Source organism: Cyprinus carpio, chromosome A11 (genome assembly GCF_018340385.1).
Source record: "Cyprinus carpio isolate SPL01 chromosome A11, ASM1834038v1, whole genome shotgun sequence".
NCBI lineage: Eukaryota > Metazoa > Chordata > Actinopteri > Cypriniformes > Cyprinidae > Cyprinus > Cyprinus carpio.
In genome coordinates this window covers 11,733,262-11,750,872 of record NC_056582.1, presented here as the reverse complement: position 1 = coordinate 11,750,872, position 17,611 = coordinate 11,733,262, and the positions used below count along the sequence as shown (strand labels likewise).

At 36.2% G+C, this 17,611-nt stretch overlaps 2 protein-coding genes across 2 annotated transcripts; one reads left to right on the top strand and one right to left on the bottom strand.

Moving 5' to 3' along the window:
• Positions 1-44: 44 nt before the first annotated feature.
• Positions 45-3,633, bottom strand: LOC109098497 (26S proteasome non-ATPase regulatory subunit 6-like). The gene is made up of 8 exons (XM_019112086.1): positions 3,359-3,633; positions 2,014-2,219; positions 1,512-1,657; positions 1,209-1,428; positions 857-965; positions 490-658; positions 334-411; positions 45-243 (listed from the first exon to the last, which is right to left on the bottom strand). Exons 1-8 carry the CDS (start codon positions 3,501-3,503, stop codon positions 147-149), a joined length of 1,170 nt encoding a protein of 389 aa, XP_018967631.1. The 5' UTR covers positions 3,504-3,633; the 3' UTR covers positions 45-146.
• On the top strand, positions 3,633-9,337 carry LOC109098289 (solute carrier family 2, facilitated glucose transporter member 9-like). Its single transcript, XM_042765781.1, has 13 exons — positions 3,633-3,651; positions 4,071-4,144; positions 4,513-4,611; positions 5,041-5,201; positions 5,337-5,461; positions 5,551-5,680; positions 6,464-6,612; positions 6,716-6,903; positions 7,097-7,207; positions 7,320-7,421; positions 7,496-7,571; positions 8,605-8,732; positions 9,152-9,337. Exons 1-13 carry the CDS (start codon positions 3,633-3,635, stop codon positions 9,335-9,337), a joined length of 1,548 nt encoding a protein of 515 aa, XP_042621715.1.
• Positions 9,338-17,611: the final 8,274 nt, after the last annotated feature.

The following is a 17,611-nucleotide window of genomic DNA, read 5'->3' as shown; positions in this document are numbered from 1 at the left end:
CATTTTTTCCCCATTCGCTCACACACCAAAGACAAGCTCAAAAATCCATTTCCTCCAATTCAGTTTTATTATATACTGTACATAACACAAACGTCAGGTTGTTCACAAGAAAAGACATGGGTAGCGATCAAATGCCACACGTAGGACTACATGTTAATCACTCTGGACAGCTTCTGCACTCTGTTCAGCAGAAGATCGCCCTTCTTTATGGTTTCCTGGTACTGCCAGTTCTTACTATCAGGTCTGGGGGAAAAATAAAAAGACAAGAAATACACAGTTAGCTTACAGATCCAACAGAGATTTAAACCAGTGCACACATATTAAGGTCTTCACCTGTTGGTTTCCACAATCTCATTAACTTTGTCGATCTTGCAATGTAAACGTCCTGCGGCGATGAATCGCGACAGCTCCTTGGGGAAGAAAAAGGCCAAAGTAAGCCTACAAATACTGTATGTTTACATAGTTGTTTATATGAATGTGAGAGCGTACTGGTCGATGAACTCTGTGCTGACTCCAAACGCTTCGGCCATGTATCCCAGCGTGAGGGAGCGGTAGGATTCCAGCAGCTGGCCGTAAGCCAGGATGCGCATCTCGCGGACATAGTAACGGTAATGAGGAGCAAACAACCAGTCTTGCTTCATCTCCTGTTCAACACGAGCTACAGAGGAGAGACAAATGTTACATCCGACCAACACATTTTGAAACAATAACAGAAGAGCAGAGTTGGAGAAGCACTTTCAATAAACACTACAAATAAATAATGTTAATCTTAAAACAGAGCGTGGCTAGCAATAACATCGTTCTTTAAAGGTTTATACTATGAGCTACTAGCATGCTCCAGCAATATTTTACCTACCCAGTGATTGAAAGAATACGGAATAACGGCACTCGTAGAGAGAGAAGAGGTACTGACGGACAGCAGGTAAACTGTGCAACACCTCCAAGATCTCCGCACCCTTAATCACCTGAGAAAACCGGTGAAATCAGTTCCTGCTTAATATTTTGTGCAAAACGGATTCTTTGAGGATGAATAGAAAGTACAAAATAACAGCATTTATTTGAAATTGAAATCTTTTGTAACATTATCTTTACTGTCACTTTTAATCAATGTTATGCTTCCTTATAAAAAATAAACATCTTACAGACCCCAAACCTTTTAATGGCAGTGTATATGTACCTTTTTTTGTTTTTTTTAAGCTAGATCTTACCTTCTCTCTCAGGTCCGGCCTCTTGAGTGCGATCATACACACATACACAGTATACGTGACGAACGTCTTGTAGTCCATTAGCTCATACGAGGTGAAAGTGGAGACAGTATCCAGAAAGAGCTCCGCTGCCTGCTTGAAATCCCGAATGGCCACGCAGTAGAGGCCCTGATACACCTTCAGCCGATTCCTCCGGTCCCAGTCACCACCTTCTTCAATCAAACTGTTCATACACGCAGAGTTCAAGTGTCAGGCCAACATTCCAGGGTGAGATGCATTTAAGTCTGCGTGTGCTCTATACTGTACCTTTTGGCTTTCTCAGTGTTGCGGGTGATGAGGTCATTGTCCATATAAAACAGACCAATCCTCAGCAAGTAAAAAACAATATCTAAGCGATGACCGAGAGCAACAGTCTTGTCATACGTCTTCCTGAAGGCAGTCAAGGCCCCCTCCTAAATAAAAAATAAGAAATATTATCAGTGTGGTTATAAAGGATGAAATATACATGTTTGAAGCTGAACAAATAAAAAGCAAAAAATCTAATGTATAGATGTAACGTATGTAAATTGTAACCAAACTATATCGCAATTCAAAAGTTTGAAAACAGTATGATTTTTTTTTGGTGTTTTAAAGATATTGACACTTTCACTGCATTAAATTAATCAAAAGTGACATTAATAGTTTTAATACACAATATTACAGTATTTTTTTAAACAAATAAATGCAGTCTTTGTGAGCATAGGAGAATTCTTTCAAAAACATCATTTATTATCTAGCGTGACTGAGCTTGTACTGCTCGAATTTGCACCTTGTCACCGATGCGTATGAGATATTCAGCTTTGGCCATCATGGCATCTCTGATCTCACTCTCTCCCTGGTTCTTCTCAGCATCTTCCAAGACATCATCCAGCCGTTTCAGCTCATCCTCATTGGCTTTCTTCATCTTGCTCAGCAGATCCGTGTCCGTCTGCCACTTCAGCTCTTTACACAGGGCTTCATAGTACGGGGCCATATCTACAAAACACAATCACAACATCATGACATGCAAATTTGAGGCGCTTCACTTAAATAAACTGAATTCAAAGTATGCAAAGAAGTACATCCAAAATCTTTTTTTTTTTTTACTTCTCAATTAACATAACACTTCTATCAAATGCACGTCAGACATTATATATCTGAATACATTCATGTGCATCTACACGTATGTACATACCTGTATGTGCCCATACATATATGCGCAGATTACATATGTTGTGTGCATATTAAGGAAGAAGAAAGAGAGAAAAAAAACTATGGGACATATAGGGAGTGATCTTTCTTTAAATAAGAATTTTGATTAAAAATAAAATCAGGGCTATGAGATGTTGCATATTTAATCCATTTTTCGCAGTAGAAAACAAATTGTTCCATTTTTTTATTTACAAATGCTGTTATTTTCTCCATTTTATAAATGTCCATTGTAATTTCCATCCATGCATTTAAGGTATTACGCTCCTGTGACAATGAAAATGTTTCTCTTTAAGTGCTTCAAAGCTGGGTAATATATTATCTATTATATTACATAAAACTGTCATCCAATCCTTAAGTTAAATCCAGTATCTAATCTGTCTGGTGTAAACTCAGAATCATATGCACACCATTTAAGAAGCATAACTCCTCCTTTTAATTTATATTCTATTATAACAGATTTCCATACATTAAGAGTGAGTTTTACCTATGGATTATCAATAACCTTAATATATTAAATTATTATCAGTCAGGGTTGCCTGTGTAGGAATGCAGAATATTTTTTGCTCCATGGTTTTCCATTGAGCCTCGTAAAATGGGTTAACTTACACCAGCATAAAAAAATGTGCTAACAGTGTGGCAACTGGCCCGGTTCACCCTGTGTTATAATAATAAAAATGTAAAAAGTTTAATCGACATATAAAAGCGCCAGAAGACCAAATGTGTGCATAACAAGCAAATACAATAGCAGCTAATGAGCTAGTGTGCTACTTGTCTTAGCCGGTCAGCTAACTAAACCCCAAACCGCAGGGAAATTACAAGGCTCGTGCATGAAACAGCTGCATATATTGCGGTATATCAGAAATTTTGAAATACATATAACGATATCTGCTAAACGAGCAGCATGTGCACGTGAATGAACTCACTGTTGAGTTTGATGGCGTCCATCAGCTCGCGCTTCACTTCAGCATCATGTCTGTGATCATCCAGAGTCAGTAAAAACTTCAGCTGCGCTATTCTCAGGTTGGGGTTTTTAGGTAAACCCTCTTCCTCCAGGTTTTCCAAGGGCATATTTGCAGAGTTAAAAGAGAACTACAGGAGGACGGGAGGCTGGGAGTGATAATGACAAACTAGTGACAACGATGACTAGGGAGAAATCTAAACAAAAATGTGTAGATTCACTTCCTCTTGCGCGAGACAATGACGCAGGGAAAAGACAGTCTATCGAAGACAAACAACGTTTCAAAAACAATAACACTGCCCCCAGCTGGACAAGTGTTACATTGCACCCACAAGGGGTTTTAATCTTTTAGATGCCACGGACCCCATTCGTACATCAAATTGATATTTTATTCAATTTTTTAATTATTCAATTAAAATGTTTTTTAAATCACATTGATTTATAACTTCTCATCCACCCCCCACCCAAATAGACTCCAGTTCACACCTAACCATTCAATATTCAGTAGGCTATCAATAATGCATTTAAAATTTAACTATTTTTAATTTGGACAAATGCAGATGGATATAGATAAACAGATACAGAAGACATCTTTTAGGAGACAAAATGTGATGAGTCAATCCAGTCAAAAATTAATCAAAATGCCTAACAGAGATGACCCTGTATTTATTGGAGAGAAGCAGTGGTACTTCATGGACACAAGAAGATAGGCTACAAGAAGATAAACATGAGGAGAGTGCTGCAGAAACTGGTAGGAGCATGTTATTTAATTATATTGTCAGATCTTAGAAATTAGAAGAAATCTGAATTTTTTTATAGAAGAATTAAAGTATTATCATCTCATTATATTTCAACAAAATAACCATAACGGTAGAGTTTGGTATATTACTGTGTAATATGTCTCCGTAAAATAACCCATAAATTTTCTTTATATCTTTCAGCAAAGCGCAGAGTTTAATCTTTTAACCAAAATTGACTCATTTGCTCAAGATGTGGCTCTATGTCAATTCTTAAACAAGAGAAACCCACTCTGTGCTGGTTTTGCAGTTTAATGTGAAATATCTATAGTATTGACTTTGTTGAATAAGTAGTCAGTGAACAGTGTGTCTGTCATTTCAGGTTGGTGCTGGTAAAGCACTCATCTTTATCGTTGTGTTGGGATTGGGAGGATCTTTTCAGAATGGATTTCATCTCACAGCGATCAGCTCTCCATCTCCAGTGCGTTTTTAAGAAAGCAGGTTACACTTTATTTTAAGAGTCCTTGTTACAGTGTAATTATACAATATACTGAGTAACAAAATGTCCATAAGGGAGTTTTTTGCTACAATGCCATGGAGTAACCATTTGTGATTCCTCAAAGAGCCTTTCTGTGAAACATTCTTGAATGAACCATTTTAAGAGCATTTTAATAATCTAAAGAACCTTAAAGGGATGTTAAATGTTCTACATGGAACCGTAGAAGCCAATAAAGAACCTTTATTTTTAATAAGGTTAGGGTTTAGTTTAGTTGCTTGTAACAACAACATCAAGTGTAACCAGAAGGCCATTCAAATATATCACTTTTTTCTATCGCCATTTCAGTATCATACTTACAGTCTAGGTATGAATCAATTGATCACGATTCGTCTCAAATCTGTTTTCCCACAGTACATTCAGAGCTTCATTAACAGCAGCTGGACGGATCACTACGGGGGTGTTCCAGGAGAGAAGACCGTCACTTTTATCTGGTCTGCTGTGGTGGCTCTGTATGCTTTAGGAGGTCTCTTTGGCTCCATGGCTGTCAGATACTTAACCAGTCATCTGGGAAGGTTAATCTCACTCATCCTCAACTGCTTTCTCTATTCTAGCGTTATCACTTAATCTTCAGGGTATATATTACAGACCGGGCTTTTTTTTTTTTCACAAAAATGCATATTCATTTACTGTATATGTTCTTCTTGCAGAAAAAAATCCATGCTGTTGAACAGTGCCTTAGCAGTTGTGGCCACAGTTATCATGTACATTAGCAAACCTACAAACTCATTTGAGTTGATCCTTGTAGCACGCTTCCTGCTTGGATTCGGAGCAGGTAAGTGCATCAGACTGCATTATACTGTATATAAATATTACCTAACATGTGATAATAAGATGCGATTTGCTTTCGCTCTTTGTTCGAAGGGTTGGGTGGTAATGTACACATCATCTACCTTGGTGAGAGCTCACCAAAGAAAATCAGAGGCATAGTGACACTCACAGCTGCAACTTTTTTGTCCCTTGGTAAACTCTCAGGACAATTTGCTGGCCTCAGGTAATAATTAAATATTAGAGTTGTGATGAATTAGCGAGGATCTTTTCATGAATTGTAACATACAACCGAGTTAAAAGTCTTTTTAAAGTAATCTCATATTAAGACGTCTACTACCATTTAAAGGTTTGGGGTAAGATTAAAAAGAAATAAATACTTACATTAAGCAAGGACACATTAAATGAATCAAAAGTGACAGTAAAGACATTTATAATATAAGATTTCTGTTTTAAATAAATGCTGTTCTTTTAACTTTTCATCAAAGAATCCTGAAAAATGATTTTCACCCAAATATTAAGCAGCAAAAACATTACAATAATCATAATAACAATAGTAGGATGATAGTAAAAAAAATAGTAATTATTCATAACTGAGCATCAAATCAGCATATTAGAATGATTTTTGAGGGATCTTGTGACACCAAAGACTGGAGTAATGACTGATGAAAATTCCGCTTTCCATTCAAAGGAATATATTATGCTTTAAATATATCTTACATTTGAAAACAGTTATATTGAATTGTAATAATATTCCACAATATTGCTGTTTTTACTGTTTTTTTTTTTTTTTTTAATCAAATAAATGCAGCCTTGGTGAAGAGAAGACCTCTCTCAAAAACATTATTTTTTGATTGAAAAAAAATCTAATAATTCCAAACTTTTGACCAGTAGTGTAGCCAACTTTAGTGTTTGTTTTATCGGTCTTAATTTATCTAGTTTGAAGAAATCAATCTTTTGATACTCAATATGTCTTTGAATTGAGTGAAGTTTCTCATTTTATTCCCAGGGAAATTCTTGGGCGTGAGGAGTGCTGGAACATTCTTCTATGCATCCCAGCGTTTTTTTGTGTGGTCCAGCTGGCAATATTGCCGTTCTTCCCTGATGCCCCACGTTATATTCTGATAGAGAAAGGCAACACTCAACAGTGCAAACGAGGTGCATTTCCAATTTAAAGCAATTTCATGTAACAGATCAACCTCTGTATGCCATTACAAACGTCTTTTGTGTTAAGCCACATACACTGTGTTTTCATCGGCAGCACTGCAGTCTCTGTGGGGACCAGGAGATTATAAACTGGAGATAGAGGAGATGTTAGCAGAGCAGGCAGTGATTGGAGAGGAGCACAACAAGAGTCTGCTGGACCTGCTAAGAGACAAACACCTGCGCTGGCAGATCCTTTCCATTCTGGTCATAAACGGATGCCTCCAGTTCAGCGGCATCTCTGCTGTAAATCATTTAGCATTTATCGTCAATACATCAAATGATGCTTCTGTATAGAAATGTGTCTGATTCAAAAGTGTCCTGTGTCATCGTGTTGTCAAAAAGTACCCAAGACATCCTTTAATGGTTACAGAACAACCTGTCTACTGACTGGGTACATTGTGAAAATGTTGTGATCTTTTACCCTTCTTTCTCACAGATCACCGTCTTCTCTTTCAACATCTTTTTGGAAGCGGGTATTCCAGTGGACAAGATCCGTTATGTCACTCTGGGGATAGGAGCATCAGAAGTTCTCATCTCCATAACCTGTGTAAGTTCAAATGTGTGTAACCTGAAATCAGATTGGGATCATTTGTCATGGAGCAACATCATGAATCATCCATGTGTTTTTGAACAGTATTTGTGTTTGTGTGAATGCGTAGAGTCTGTTTGTTGAGAGTGTGGGGAGGAGAGCCTTGATGTGGAGAGGGTTTGGGGGAATGTCAGCCATTATGGCATTAATCACCGTCACCCTCTACCTAAAGGTGAGTCTCTATCATTTAACAGCTCACTGCATTCAGAAAAGAACTTTATTACCTCATCTCTATTTCATTTGCAGGACTACAGCTCTGTGATTCCATACAGCACAGTTGTCCTCATTTTCCTGTTCATCATTTTCTATGGAGGAGGCCCAGGTAAACTATTTATGTATTTATACAACATTTAGTTTCAGTCCTCGAATTCGATCGGTCACATGGCATTCCCAAAGCACAAAAAACAACTATATGTAACGGGCTGTGCACACAAAATTCATTTTTGCATTCTATTTTCATTGTTTTTTTATGTAAACATGCGGTGTGCAAATGTGTTTCAGATCATGCATGCATACTTTGCAGCATCTCATGCACTCGTGTTGCCTTTCTAAAAATGCAGCATCAAGTTAAAAGAAATTCAACTTTTAAAAAACGCATTTCTACACCTTGCATTTTTTAATTTATTTATTTATTTTTCATTCCACTGCCATGCATCTCACATTTTTCTGCGTGAATGGCCCCCAGGAGCACTGGGACTTTTTATTGTTTGCATCACTCCCAGATCCATTCAAAATCGCTGATTCATTCGGGAATTAAACAAGTGTTAATGATTAAAACATTGAATCGTTGCCTTGACTAATTCGTTCAGAAACACTTTTTCTATAAGAAATGTAACATCTCTAGTGCGTTGCTTGATTTGTTGGACAGTTGAATTTCTTCTTTGTTTGGAACTAGTTTCATTGGCGGAGCAACTAGCAATACTTTCTCTAAACAGTGTGGTCACATTTACCATAGTTCGGCAAACTTTTGTTGGCAAAATTTAGTCATTTCAATAGGAACCCATGCGAATGGGAATTTCATGTGAGGGCGAAAGATTCAATTTGGTTACGCAACAGGAAACGGTTTGGTTTGACTTTTGTTTGAGCTATGCTTCACTATACTATTGCCAATATACAATGGATCTTTTTTTGCCTGCGAAACTTCAATAATGTGATGATTTTCACTATATTTAAATTTAAAAGTACTTTCTATTTGTTGATCTGTTGCATAAGCAATATCACTCTTGTAATCATGCGTGTTCAAAACGACGACATTCTATGTGTGATATTGCTTAAGATAAGCACATACAGTATAAAACATTGATTATAAACTGACTAGCCAGTGCAAACAACTCAAACCAGTTTGATCTGAACAGCTGGAATAGCCCCATCACTCGCCAATGAGATCTTCATCCAGTCTTACCGCCCGGCTGCATTTGTGTTTACCGGTTTCCCACGCTGGCTGGGATTCACCATTTTTGGATTCATCTTCCCATTTCTTATAGTAAGTCCATCCCCATGCCAATAACATAAAAAAGCAACTTTTGTGGATTCAGCCACTTTATAGAATGTAATGACATTAAAATATATGTGCATGTATGCTCCACAAATGCAGCATTAGTAAATGTCATTGCTATTAGATGTTTCAGTACTGGTTTATGTAAGAAGTTTTTTCTAGCATATATAAAGCCAGTGATTATGACTGTATTGTGAATCTCTCAAAGTTTCTCTTCTCTTTGTTTTATACCATCATAAAAAAAAACAGAATTGTTCTTTTATGTATGCCCTATTATATGTCTTCTTCTTGAACAATGTATAATACCAGGCTTTCAGCACACCTTTTCTCTGCTCCTTTGAAAACTGCTCTGCAGTCTGTTGTCTTACTTTAACAAAAGGCCATATTTCTTATCCATTTTTCTCCAGGCTGGTCTGAAGTCTCTGTGCTTTGTTCTCTTCTCCTGTATTTGTCTGATAGCTGCTCTCTACGTCTTCTTCATCCTTCCTGAAACAAAAGGCAAAACTCTCCTTGAGATTTCCCAAGAGTTTGAAAACATCAGAGCATGTGGATCCTCCACAGAAGATGTCATGTGCTTAGAGACCAAGCTGTAAAGTTCAAGATAGTTTGAATAAGTTTGGAATATGTGTTGGATGTGGAATGGAGTAATAAGTTATCATAATTTTTATTAATATTTTTTTTATTTATATTTATTGATGTAGACTGCTGTCATTTGGATAGATGGTCTTGGGTTTATTTAGCAATAATGGCCAGATGACAGTACATTATCCTTCTTAATATAACAATCAAAGAAAAAGACTGCATTAAAACAGCTGTGTAGAAAACTGGAAGCAATAACAGTCAATATATACTATAATGACCAGAGAGCTGTTTAACAAAAGACATTATACTAAACTATTTTTTTTTTAATGGTTAAAAAAATGTGAAGTATGAAACTTATTCTGTTATTTAATCTGCATGTTCTGTTATTTAAGAGATGTGTCCCAGATTAAAGAAAAAAAAGGGGTAATTTTTTGCTTGATTTATTTTTACTACCACCCAGAACACCTTATAAAACTTAAGGAGCTTTTTATTCTTGTTTCTTTTCTTTCTTTTTCAATGACTGAACAATGTCTAATTGTATTGTCTGAAGTAACCCATGCTTATTCCTTACATGACCTGCTAGCTGTTCATTAACCTGCTAAAGGCTGGAATTCACGACATTACTTTTTGGTCCAGATTTTTGCACTAGTTTACAGTCTGGATGAGTCCAGACTGGTTGCCCAAAGCCAAAGCCAGTCCGCAGATTTGATTTGACGGATTTTAGTCAAAATTGTGTAGCGTATGATGAACACAGACTTTTTTTTTCAGCTTTTCAAGTTTCTATTCAAACATGTTTGATATTTTGAGCTTTTTTTTATTTTTTCTGATCACCTATTGTTTTAATTTGTCATGCGTCTCCTAGCAATGTGGCATGTGTTTGTGAGTTTAGCGTGAGTTTGTTGTTTTCAGAATCACCTGAAATACCTGAATCACTTGGTAGTGTGTGATCCTCAGTCGTTTAGTATTTGATTCCCCATGCATTTTTCTGTGTATAATTAAGTGTATCATGCTTACAGTGTTTTGAAATCTGTTCAGAATCAAAAGCATGTAGTCTATTCCAACATTATAATGTCATTGTAATCTCTGCATGATTGCCCGCATTACATTTCTATAATAGTGCAGATCGCTGAACTATTAAGTGAGGTTGACCGTACTGAATCAGCCCACCCATGTTATTGTGCAGGGCCTTTGGGTTTGTAGAACCCCGTGAAGGCTCTGCTCAGGGACTTTCTGTCTTATCAGTCCTTGACAGGCTGTACGGGACTTCCCAGCCTCATTAGCAGTTTAATAGGTACTATGTGAACTTCACAGAACAATACTGACTGACATAACCAGATGCTTTATCACCGCCTCAGTTGTTTCACAGGATTAACTAGAGGATTAATTTAACTGACTATCAATGATTATGGACATCCCAAAACACCCAAAGTATGTCGTATTGGAACAACTTTATGTGCACAACATGTTCCCTAATGCAGATGACCCAGTTTTAGTTAGAAACTAGGAGATTCAAATGTTCTATAGGCACAGACTTGAACAGAACCTCACAGGCCCAATGCCAATTATTTTGACAACTTTTAGTAAGCTACATGTGCATATATGTGTTACTAGCAGCAAAGCTAATCATGGATATTAGGAATAATATCACATGTATATATGATATATTTTTGTGTTTCTTTAGCTTTTGTTTAATAGTTTTATAAATTAATAAATTAAATATTAAAACTGATTTATTTCATTATTTAAATCATCAGTTTTAAATGTGTTATTATCATTATTATATTTGTTTATGTTTGTTTTTATATTCTCATATTTTAAGATTGAATACTGGGTCTAGAGTAAAACAATACAATACACACAGGGGCATTTAAAAATAGCAAAAATGAATAATAAATATATAAGTTTCCAAGACTTTTTACGTGACCTACATATAGTTTTAATAAAAATAAATTCTGTGACAAAGTTGAAGAACCACCCCATATGTATATAAATAATAAATAATTTCAATGTAAATTATGGGACAATACCTTGAACTGCAAATGGGTGGCGCTGTTTATTCACTGCAGAGTTACAGAAAAGCTGCAGAATGCAGTGTGACTATTCGCTTTTAATAAACAAAGAGTCAAAGAGTGCAGATGTATTATTAAATTCCATAATTGTATGGAATCTGTGAAGAGACGGTCAATGTTAATATAATTAGCTTCATTAACATTCGTGCAGCTCGTTATTAATGTTCAGGTGCCGTCCTGTTGAGTGCGTAACTGAAATCGATCATTAATCTAGTGAATGAGTGTGCAAGCAGATGCACTCAGACTTTGACATCACAAGGTCAATATGCAAAGCAAATTCATCATGACTCAAGTCAACGCTCACTATATACTGATGCTCTACAGTCATTTTCACCTTTTAAAACACCCATCTGAATTATGATACAAGCAGTACTAAGTATTCAATAGGGCTGGGCGATATAAAAATATATGTGTGTATACATTTTGTATAAATGCCGATACTTTTTTATGATTTTTTAATATTATATATATATATATATATATATATATAGATAAAAATATATGTGTGTATACATTTTGATATATTATATATATATATATATATATATATATAGGCAGTTTCTCTTGAAAAAGTTAAAATGGTGATTTTTATTCTTCCATAAAAAAGATATGATCTGGATAAAGCAGCTATTGTTACAAAGTATATACTAACTGTTTACTGCAAAATCACCATTAGTTAAAAAAGTGACCACATATTGCTTTTTACTAAATGAACACAAAATAAAGACATCAAAGGTAGCCTGCTAGTAACAAAATAAAAATATGAAATATAAAAATTATGAAAATTCTACAAAAAGTTGTGGTTGCTGCAACAACAAAGCGAGTTCTATATAACAGAACAAGAGGCAGATTTTTGTCCAATCTGTCATAGTCATGAGACAAAAAACTAGAGGGAAATTGGGTTTTAACATTATCATGATATACACAATATTCCCAAGGTTGATATTAGATATTGCTATAATATCACTAATATTCGCAATATATGTCTTACTATACAATTTAAAAATGTCCTACATTATAGACTAAATGTTACTGTTGTGCCAAAAAATACAATAGACTTAGTAAGAGTAGGGCCATATTTAATTTTTGACAGGAATTAATTGCATAGTTTTTGACTATGCAGTTATCAACTGATTTAATATGAACTGCCAACATGTCCCAGTAAACAAGCATTAACGTGTGTAAGTGCACAGAAGGGCATGTTTCAGTACGGTCAATAATGTCTGTAGAATGACTGGGGCTGCAGCTGGAAATCATGAGGTCTTTGGCACAATGGGAAATTGTGAAGAAATAAATGTCTCTATGAAGGCTAAACAGTCCTGAGACCTCCTGATCTGAGGATTGAGCTCTGAATAGTTGTAGACACGCGGTGTTCATTGTAATGGATTTGTGTGTTGTCATTGTGTACAAATAGCACAGGTTGCTGTATGGATATTTCTGAATCTGAATGGAACAAATAGAGCAGAATGGATTTGAATTGAGTGTGTTGTATCTATAGGTAATATGTGTTATAATATGGATCATTGTTTCTGATAATACATTCACAGCATTTTAAATGAGCTACATGCATGATGGCTTCCTGTGCATATATACATGTGTGTGTGTTTTGGGATATCTGACTGAATTGATAATTTATAACACCCTCTAGGGGTTTGATGTCATATATTTGGCATATAAATCGTGACATCCAGCTGGTGACATGAGAATCTCATCAATGCATAAAATCACGCAAATTGAAATTAAAGTTTCATTTTCAGTCTAGCGTAACATGCCCTGAATTAACAATAAATCTGAAACCTTATACTAGGATGGGCTTTGAATTATAAGGGGGCCAAACAGAAACCATAACCAAAAAAAGTACATCAATGTCTCTGGCAGCAATTTTATTTCTTTTTTTTTTTTTTTTTGCAACACTGAAGATCTAACATCTCTTTGCTCAAAAGCCATGTTGAATCCACATATTCTTGCTGCCTGAGTTCAGTCATCACCAAGTTAGTCAGGTCACATATTTCTCTGGTAGACCGGCACTTGCAAAGAAAAAAAAAATCACTTTCGCCTGCCATGGTAACCATAGCAACAGCAGTCAGCTTTAGCACTTTTCGGAACAGTGACTAAACATACTGTCAATATGTATCACATTATAGATTTACATTACAGATTTACACGTCACAAAAATGCACCCTATGCTCTTTTTTAAATTAATGTTTTGATCTTATATCGAACAATTCATCCATTAATATGTTTCATTTCTTAAACATTTTTATTTTATAGGCATATTCAATCAAAATGTCATAACTGGACTTTCCGATGAATTGCATGCTTCTCTCTGGTGATGTATATAAGACTTATTCATTTTATCTCTACCCAAGTCCCCACCCTACAATCGTGGCAACTGTAAGATCGCTAACATTACTCAGGGTTGCACAAATGAACCTCAACAGAATACAGCTGGGAAATTATAAAATAATTCATTTAAAATGGTCAACACTCCTGAAAGACTCTTTATCGCCATCTAATTGCACACACATGAAGGCCAGTCAAGGAAGTTGTCGCTCTAGGCATACACCTTTTTTAAGAGCATAGGATGCAGCAATGTGGACACGAAAGCATTGTAAAGCATTTGAGAACTGAATCTGGCTATGTTGCTGAGCAGTATAATTATAAGCAGTTTTCACTAATTGTGGCTCTTAATAACACCCAGAAGAGTGTCTGTGCTTCACTTCAGTCATATTAATGACTCCAGTTATTTTAAACAATTAGATGATTCACACACAACACTTGATGCTAATATTACAAAATCATGATGATGATTTATGTAAAGTAAAATGGAAAAATATTTGGCAAATTATTAGGTGTTAAAATCACAGATATGCATTGAGTATACACTATGGTAATAAGTTAATGTATGTGATTTAATTTTTTATTTATGTTTTTTATTTTTGTATTACTATTGATGGCTCAATCAGACTGAAAGTCTTCATGTAAACACCTCACTTGATCCGAATGAAACTTTAATTGAATTGAAAGGGTGGTGTGTATAACTGAAATAATCTGATCAATATCATATTACAATTATAATATGTTAATAAAGTTGAATATAAAATAATTTAATATTAGATTTTTTCTATATTGATTTTGTTTTTTTGTACAATTATTGTTGGGATCAAAAATGACCTGAATAACAGCAGTCAGTTCTCTCAAGTTAACAAATAATGACTGCAATGGTCATGTCACGTCATTGAAGTGCTTTCTACATAAGTTACCTCTGACATAAATGCTCTAAAAGCATAAAATTAAACCACAAATTGCTAAAAAGACATGTCATTTTCACAATAGATGGAGAGACTATGAACTCATATATTTTATTTATATATTGTTTTAATGGTTTTAAGTATAATGCCTGCTCTCAGCTCTGGTCCTTAGATTAATTCAGTCATGGTCCACAGATTAATATAGGGTCATAAGCGGGATAATGTCAACTCTGAGAGTCTCTTTCTGGTTTTATGAAGTATTCCTTCAACAAAGGACAGAAAGGGGACTCTTTTATAAACTATTTAAATGCCCAAGAAGAAAAAAACAAAAACAAACTGTAATTAGCTACTTGTGAACATGTCAATTCTAATCTGATTAAATTAAGATGTAGTTAATCTCTCTGAAAGTAAGGGAACAATAATACTAAGTAAAATGACTCGAAGGAGCCAAGTTGAAAGGCTTTGTAAAAAAAAATGTGGTAAATAAGCACAGATAGGAGCATTTGTGTATGGAAACACATGATCTCATGATCATCCAGCTATCAGGGATGCAGAAACACTGGCTGATTGGAGGCAATTTTCAAATGATTTGAATTTGTCAGGGAAAAATAGACACAGGCCACTGCACAAAGACAGGTCTGACACTTTCCATTATGACTTACGTTACGCCTGGGCTGTTTCACAATTGCATGGTTTTGCTTTGTCTGCAGTATCAGCCCTCAGTGGACCTCTGGGAACTATTTTTAACATTATATCATGCAGTCCCTGCCAATTTGCTGTGCTTTCAAAATTGCCCCTGACGTCCAGCAAAACACACACTGACTAAATAACCATCAAACAGAAATGTGTTTCATTTGCTGAAGTGGCACGGGGGTTGAGCAATTGACCCTTCGCCAGGATCTGACCAAATGTGACCCCGAATCTGAAACCCGATATAGCGATCTGTCGAGACCACTGATTTATTATCTTTAACATTGTTTGAAGCGCTTTAAAAAAAGAAGACAAAATGTGTAAGCTGAGACTTCAAACCAAAAGTATTCTGCTCTGTTTTGTGACTGTTGGCGAGTTGTCAGTTTCCTTTTTGCTCCGCGTCCGCGATGTGTTTTTCTCTGCGTGAGAGGCCAAGGTTCCTCTAGTTGTTTCAATCGATGACGGCCATCTTTGAAACACCTCTCGGGCTTGCAAGAGCAGCTACTGTTTCTTTGAATGGGGAAATTCTCCAAAACTGTTCACCAAGCTTACGATTAAATTTCATATTTTAAATCACCAATGAAATCTGACAACAACTGCCTCAAAAATGTTGTTTCTTATGCTCCAAAAGCATAAAAAGGCTTATTTTCAGGCTAGACCAGCCAATGCGCATGTGCATACCTAGCGCGCGTCTCAGAATGCTGTTTCTATAGCAACCGAAGCTAATCCACAGATAGAATAATACTGTCATTAAAGGGACACCTCACACAAATATGAGACCATGAACCACAAAACCAGTCTTAAACTGTCAATTTGTCCATTGAGATTGATACATTGATTGATAAGCTGAATAAATAACCTTTCCACTGATGTATGGTTTGTTAGGAGTGAGCAGAGGCCGGAGATCTAGAGTGAGCCGCGGCCGGTTTGAGTGAGCAGAGGCGGGCGGCTTGAGAACGGTGCGGCAGGCGGATTCTATGAAGGAGCGTACCTTGGTCTTGCAGCAACCACATGTGACGACCCCAGGCTGGACTCCACTTCGTCCATGGTGAAAGCCATTTCGGCGATCCACAGTGCAAAGTTGATGTATTTCCTCAGCCACCAGCACAGATCAGCTCCAGGCATGACGAAGCAGATATCGTCCTCTTTTGGAAGGCCAAACAAAGTAGTTTCGCTTTCACAACCAAACACACAGCGTCTATACGACAGCGGCGGCGGCAATAATAATACAACAATGAGAATAAAAGGTACGCCTTCTTTCTTTGTTTGAACATCTGGGCGGCGTTATGCAAATTTCCCACATAGTGACGTGGAGATGTGGGGCGTGTTAGAACAAGCCGTTTCAGGGGGGCGTGGATGAGTGTTAACTTTTATAAAGAATATCTCTTTGGATTTGAGACTTTAGTCTTTGCAACTTTACAGATCTTCTTTATTCACCAATAAAGGAAAATTTGAAATCGCATCATATGACCCCTTCAAGACTGGTTTTGTGGTCCAGGGTCACATATTAAAAATCTGTCACCATTTACTCACCCTCATGTTGTTCAGAACCCACGACTACTTCTGAAGAAAGAAAGAACTACATTTTTGAAGAGATTTTTGGGGATACTGAAGCAATTAAGCTTCAGAAAGGACAAACCATTATGATTTTAATCAAGACACGAGTCTTCTGAAGTCATGCTACAGAAACAGACCGAAATTTAAGTCAATATTAATTGAAAATCTGTTCATTCATTCCACACTGACTGAATGATCCGATCGTTGTCATTAAAAGTTCACTGCAGGTTATCAGTAAGCTTGGTCTGTTCCTTTCACATTTGTGAAACGGCTCAAGCACGATTTATTCACGAATCAGACATCGCTACAAAACGCAGCCTGGGTGGATGTCAAGATTCTCAAATATTGTTTTTCTTTAAAAGCCTGGGAATGTAATGCGTGGTACTACTTTAAGCTAAAAAACCTAATTAATTGTGACATATCTTTCAAAATACATAATACCAGAACGTTATCCATTTCTAAGCTCTAATTTTTTGTACAACAATATTGTTATAGGAACCACCAATTCATCATTCTCTAGTGAAAATGAGAGGAAACGGATTGTGAGATAGAACTTAAAGCGATGAAAAGCTCTGTTGATCTCATTTATGCAGCTGGTTATGTCATAACACTGCCATCTAAAGTTTCTTTCAAGACTCTTCTGACCACTACTAAGTACATACGAGGGCAAATATTCCACAGACAGTAGCGCAAAGCATCTCATGTTTCTGGCCTGTCA

Excerpts from the sequence above, each read along its gene's own strand:
- LOC109098497 (XM_019112086.1), bottom strand. The coding sequence starts at position 3,503 with ATGCCCTTGGAAAACCTGGAGGAAGAGGGTTTACCTAAAAACCCCAAC. Across the intron at positions 1,429-1,511 it reads AACACTGAGAAAGCCAAAAG|TTTGATTGAAGAAGGTGGTG; the intron begins GTACAGTATAGA and ends GTGTATGAACAG. Across the intron at positions 659-856 it reads CGTATTCTTTCAATCACTGG|CTCGTGTTGAACAGGAGATG; the intron begins GTAGGTAAAATA and ends TCTCCTCTGTAG.
- LOC109098289 (XM_042765781.1), top strand. Across the intron at positions 4,145-4,512 it reads GGAGAGTGCTGCAGAAACTG|GTTGGTGCTGGTAAAGCACT; the intron begins GTAGGAGCATGT and ends CTGTCATTTCAG. Across the intron at positions 7,572-8,604 it reads TTTCTATGGAGGAGGCCCAG|CTGGAATAGCCCCATCACTC; the intron begins GTAAACTATTTA and ends TGATCTGAACAG.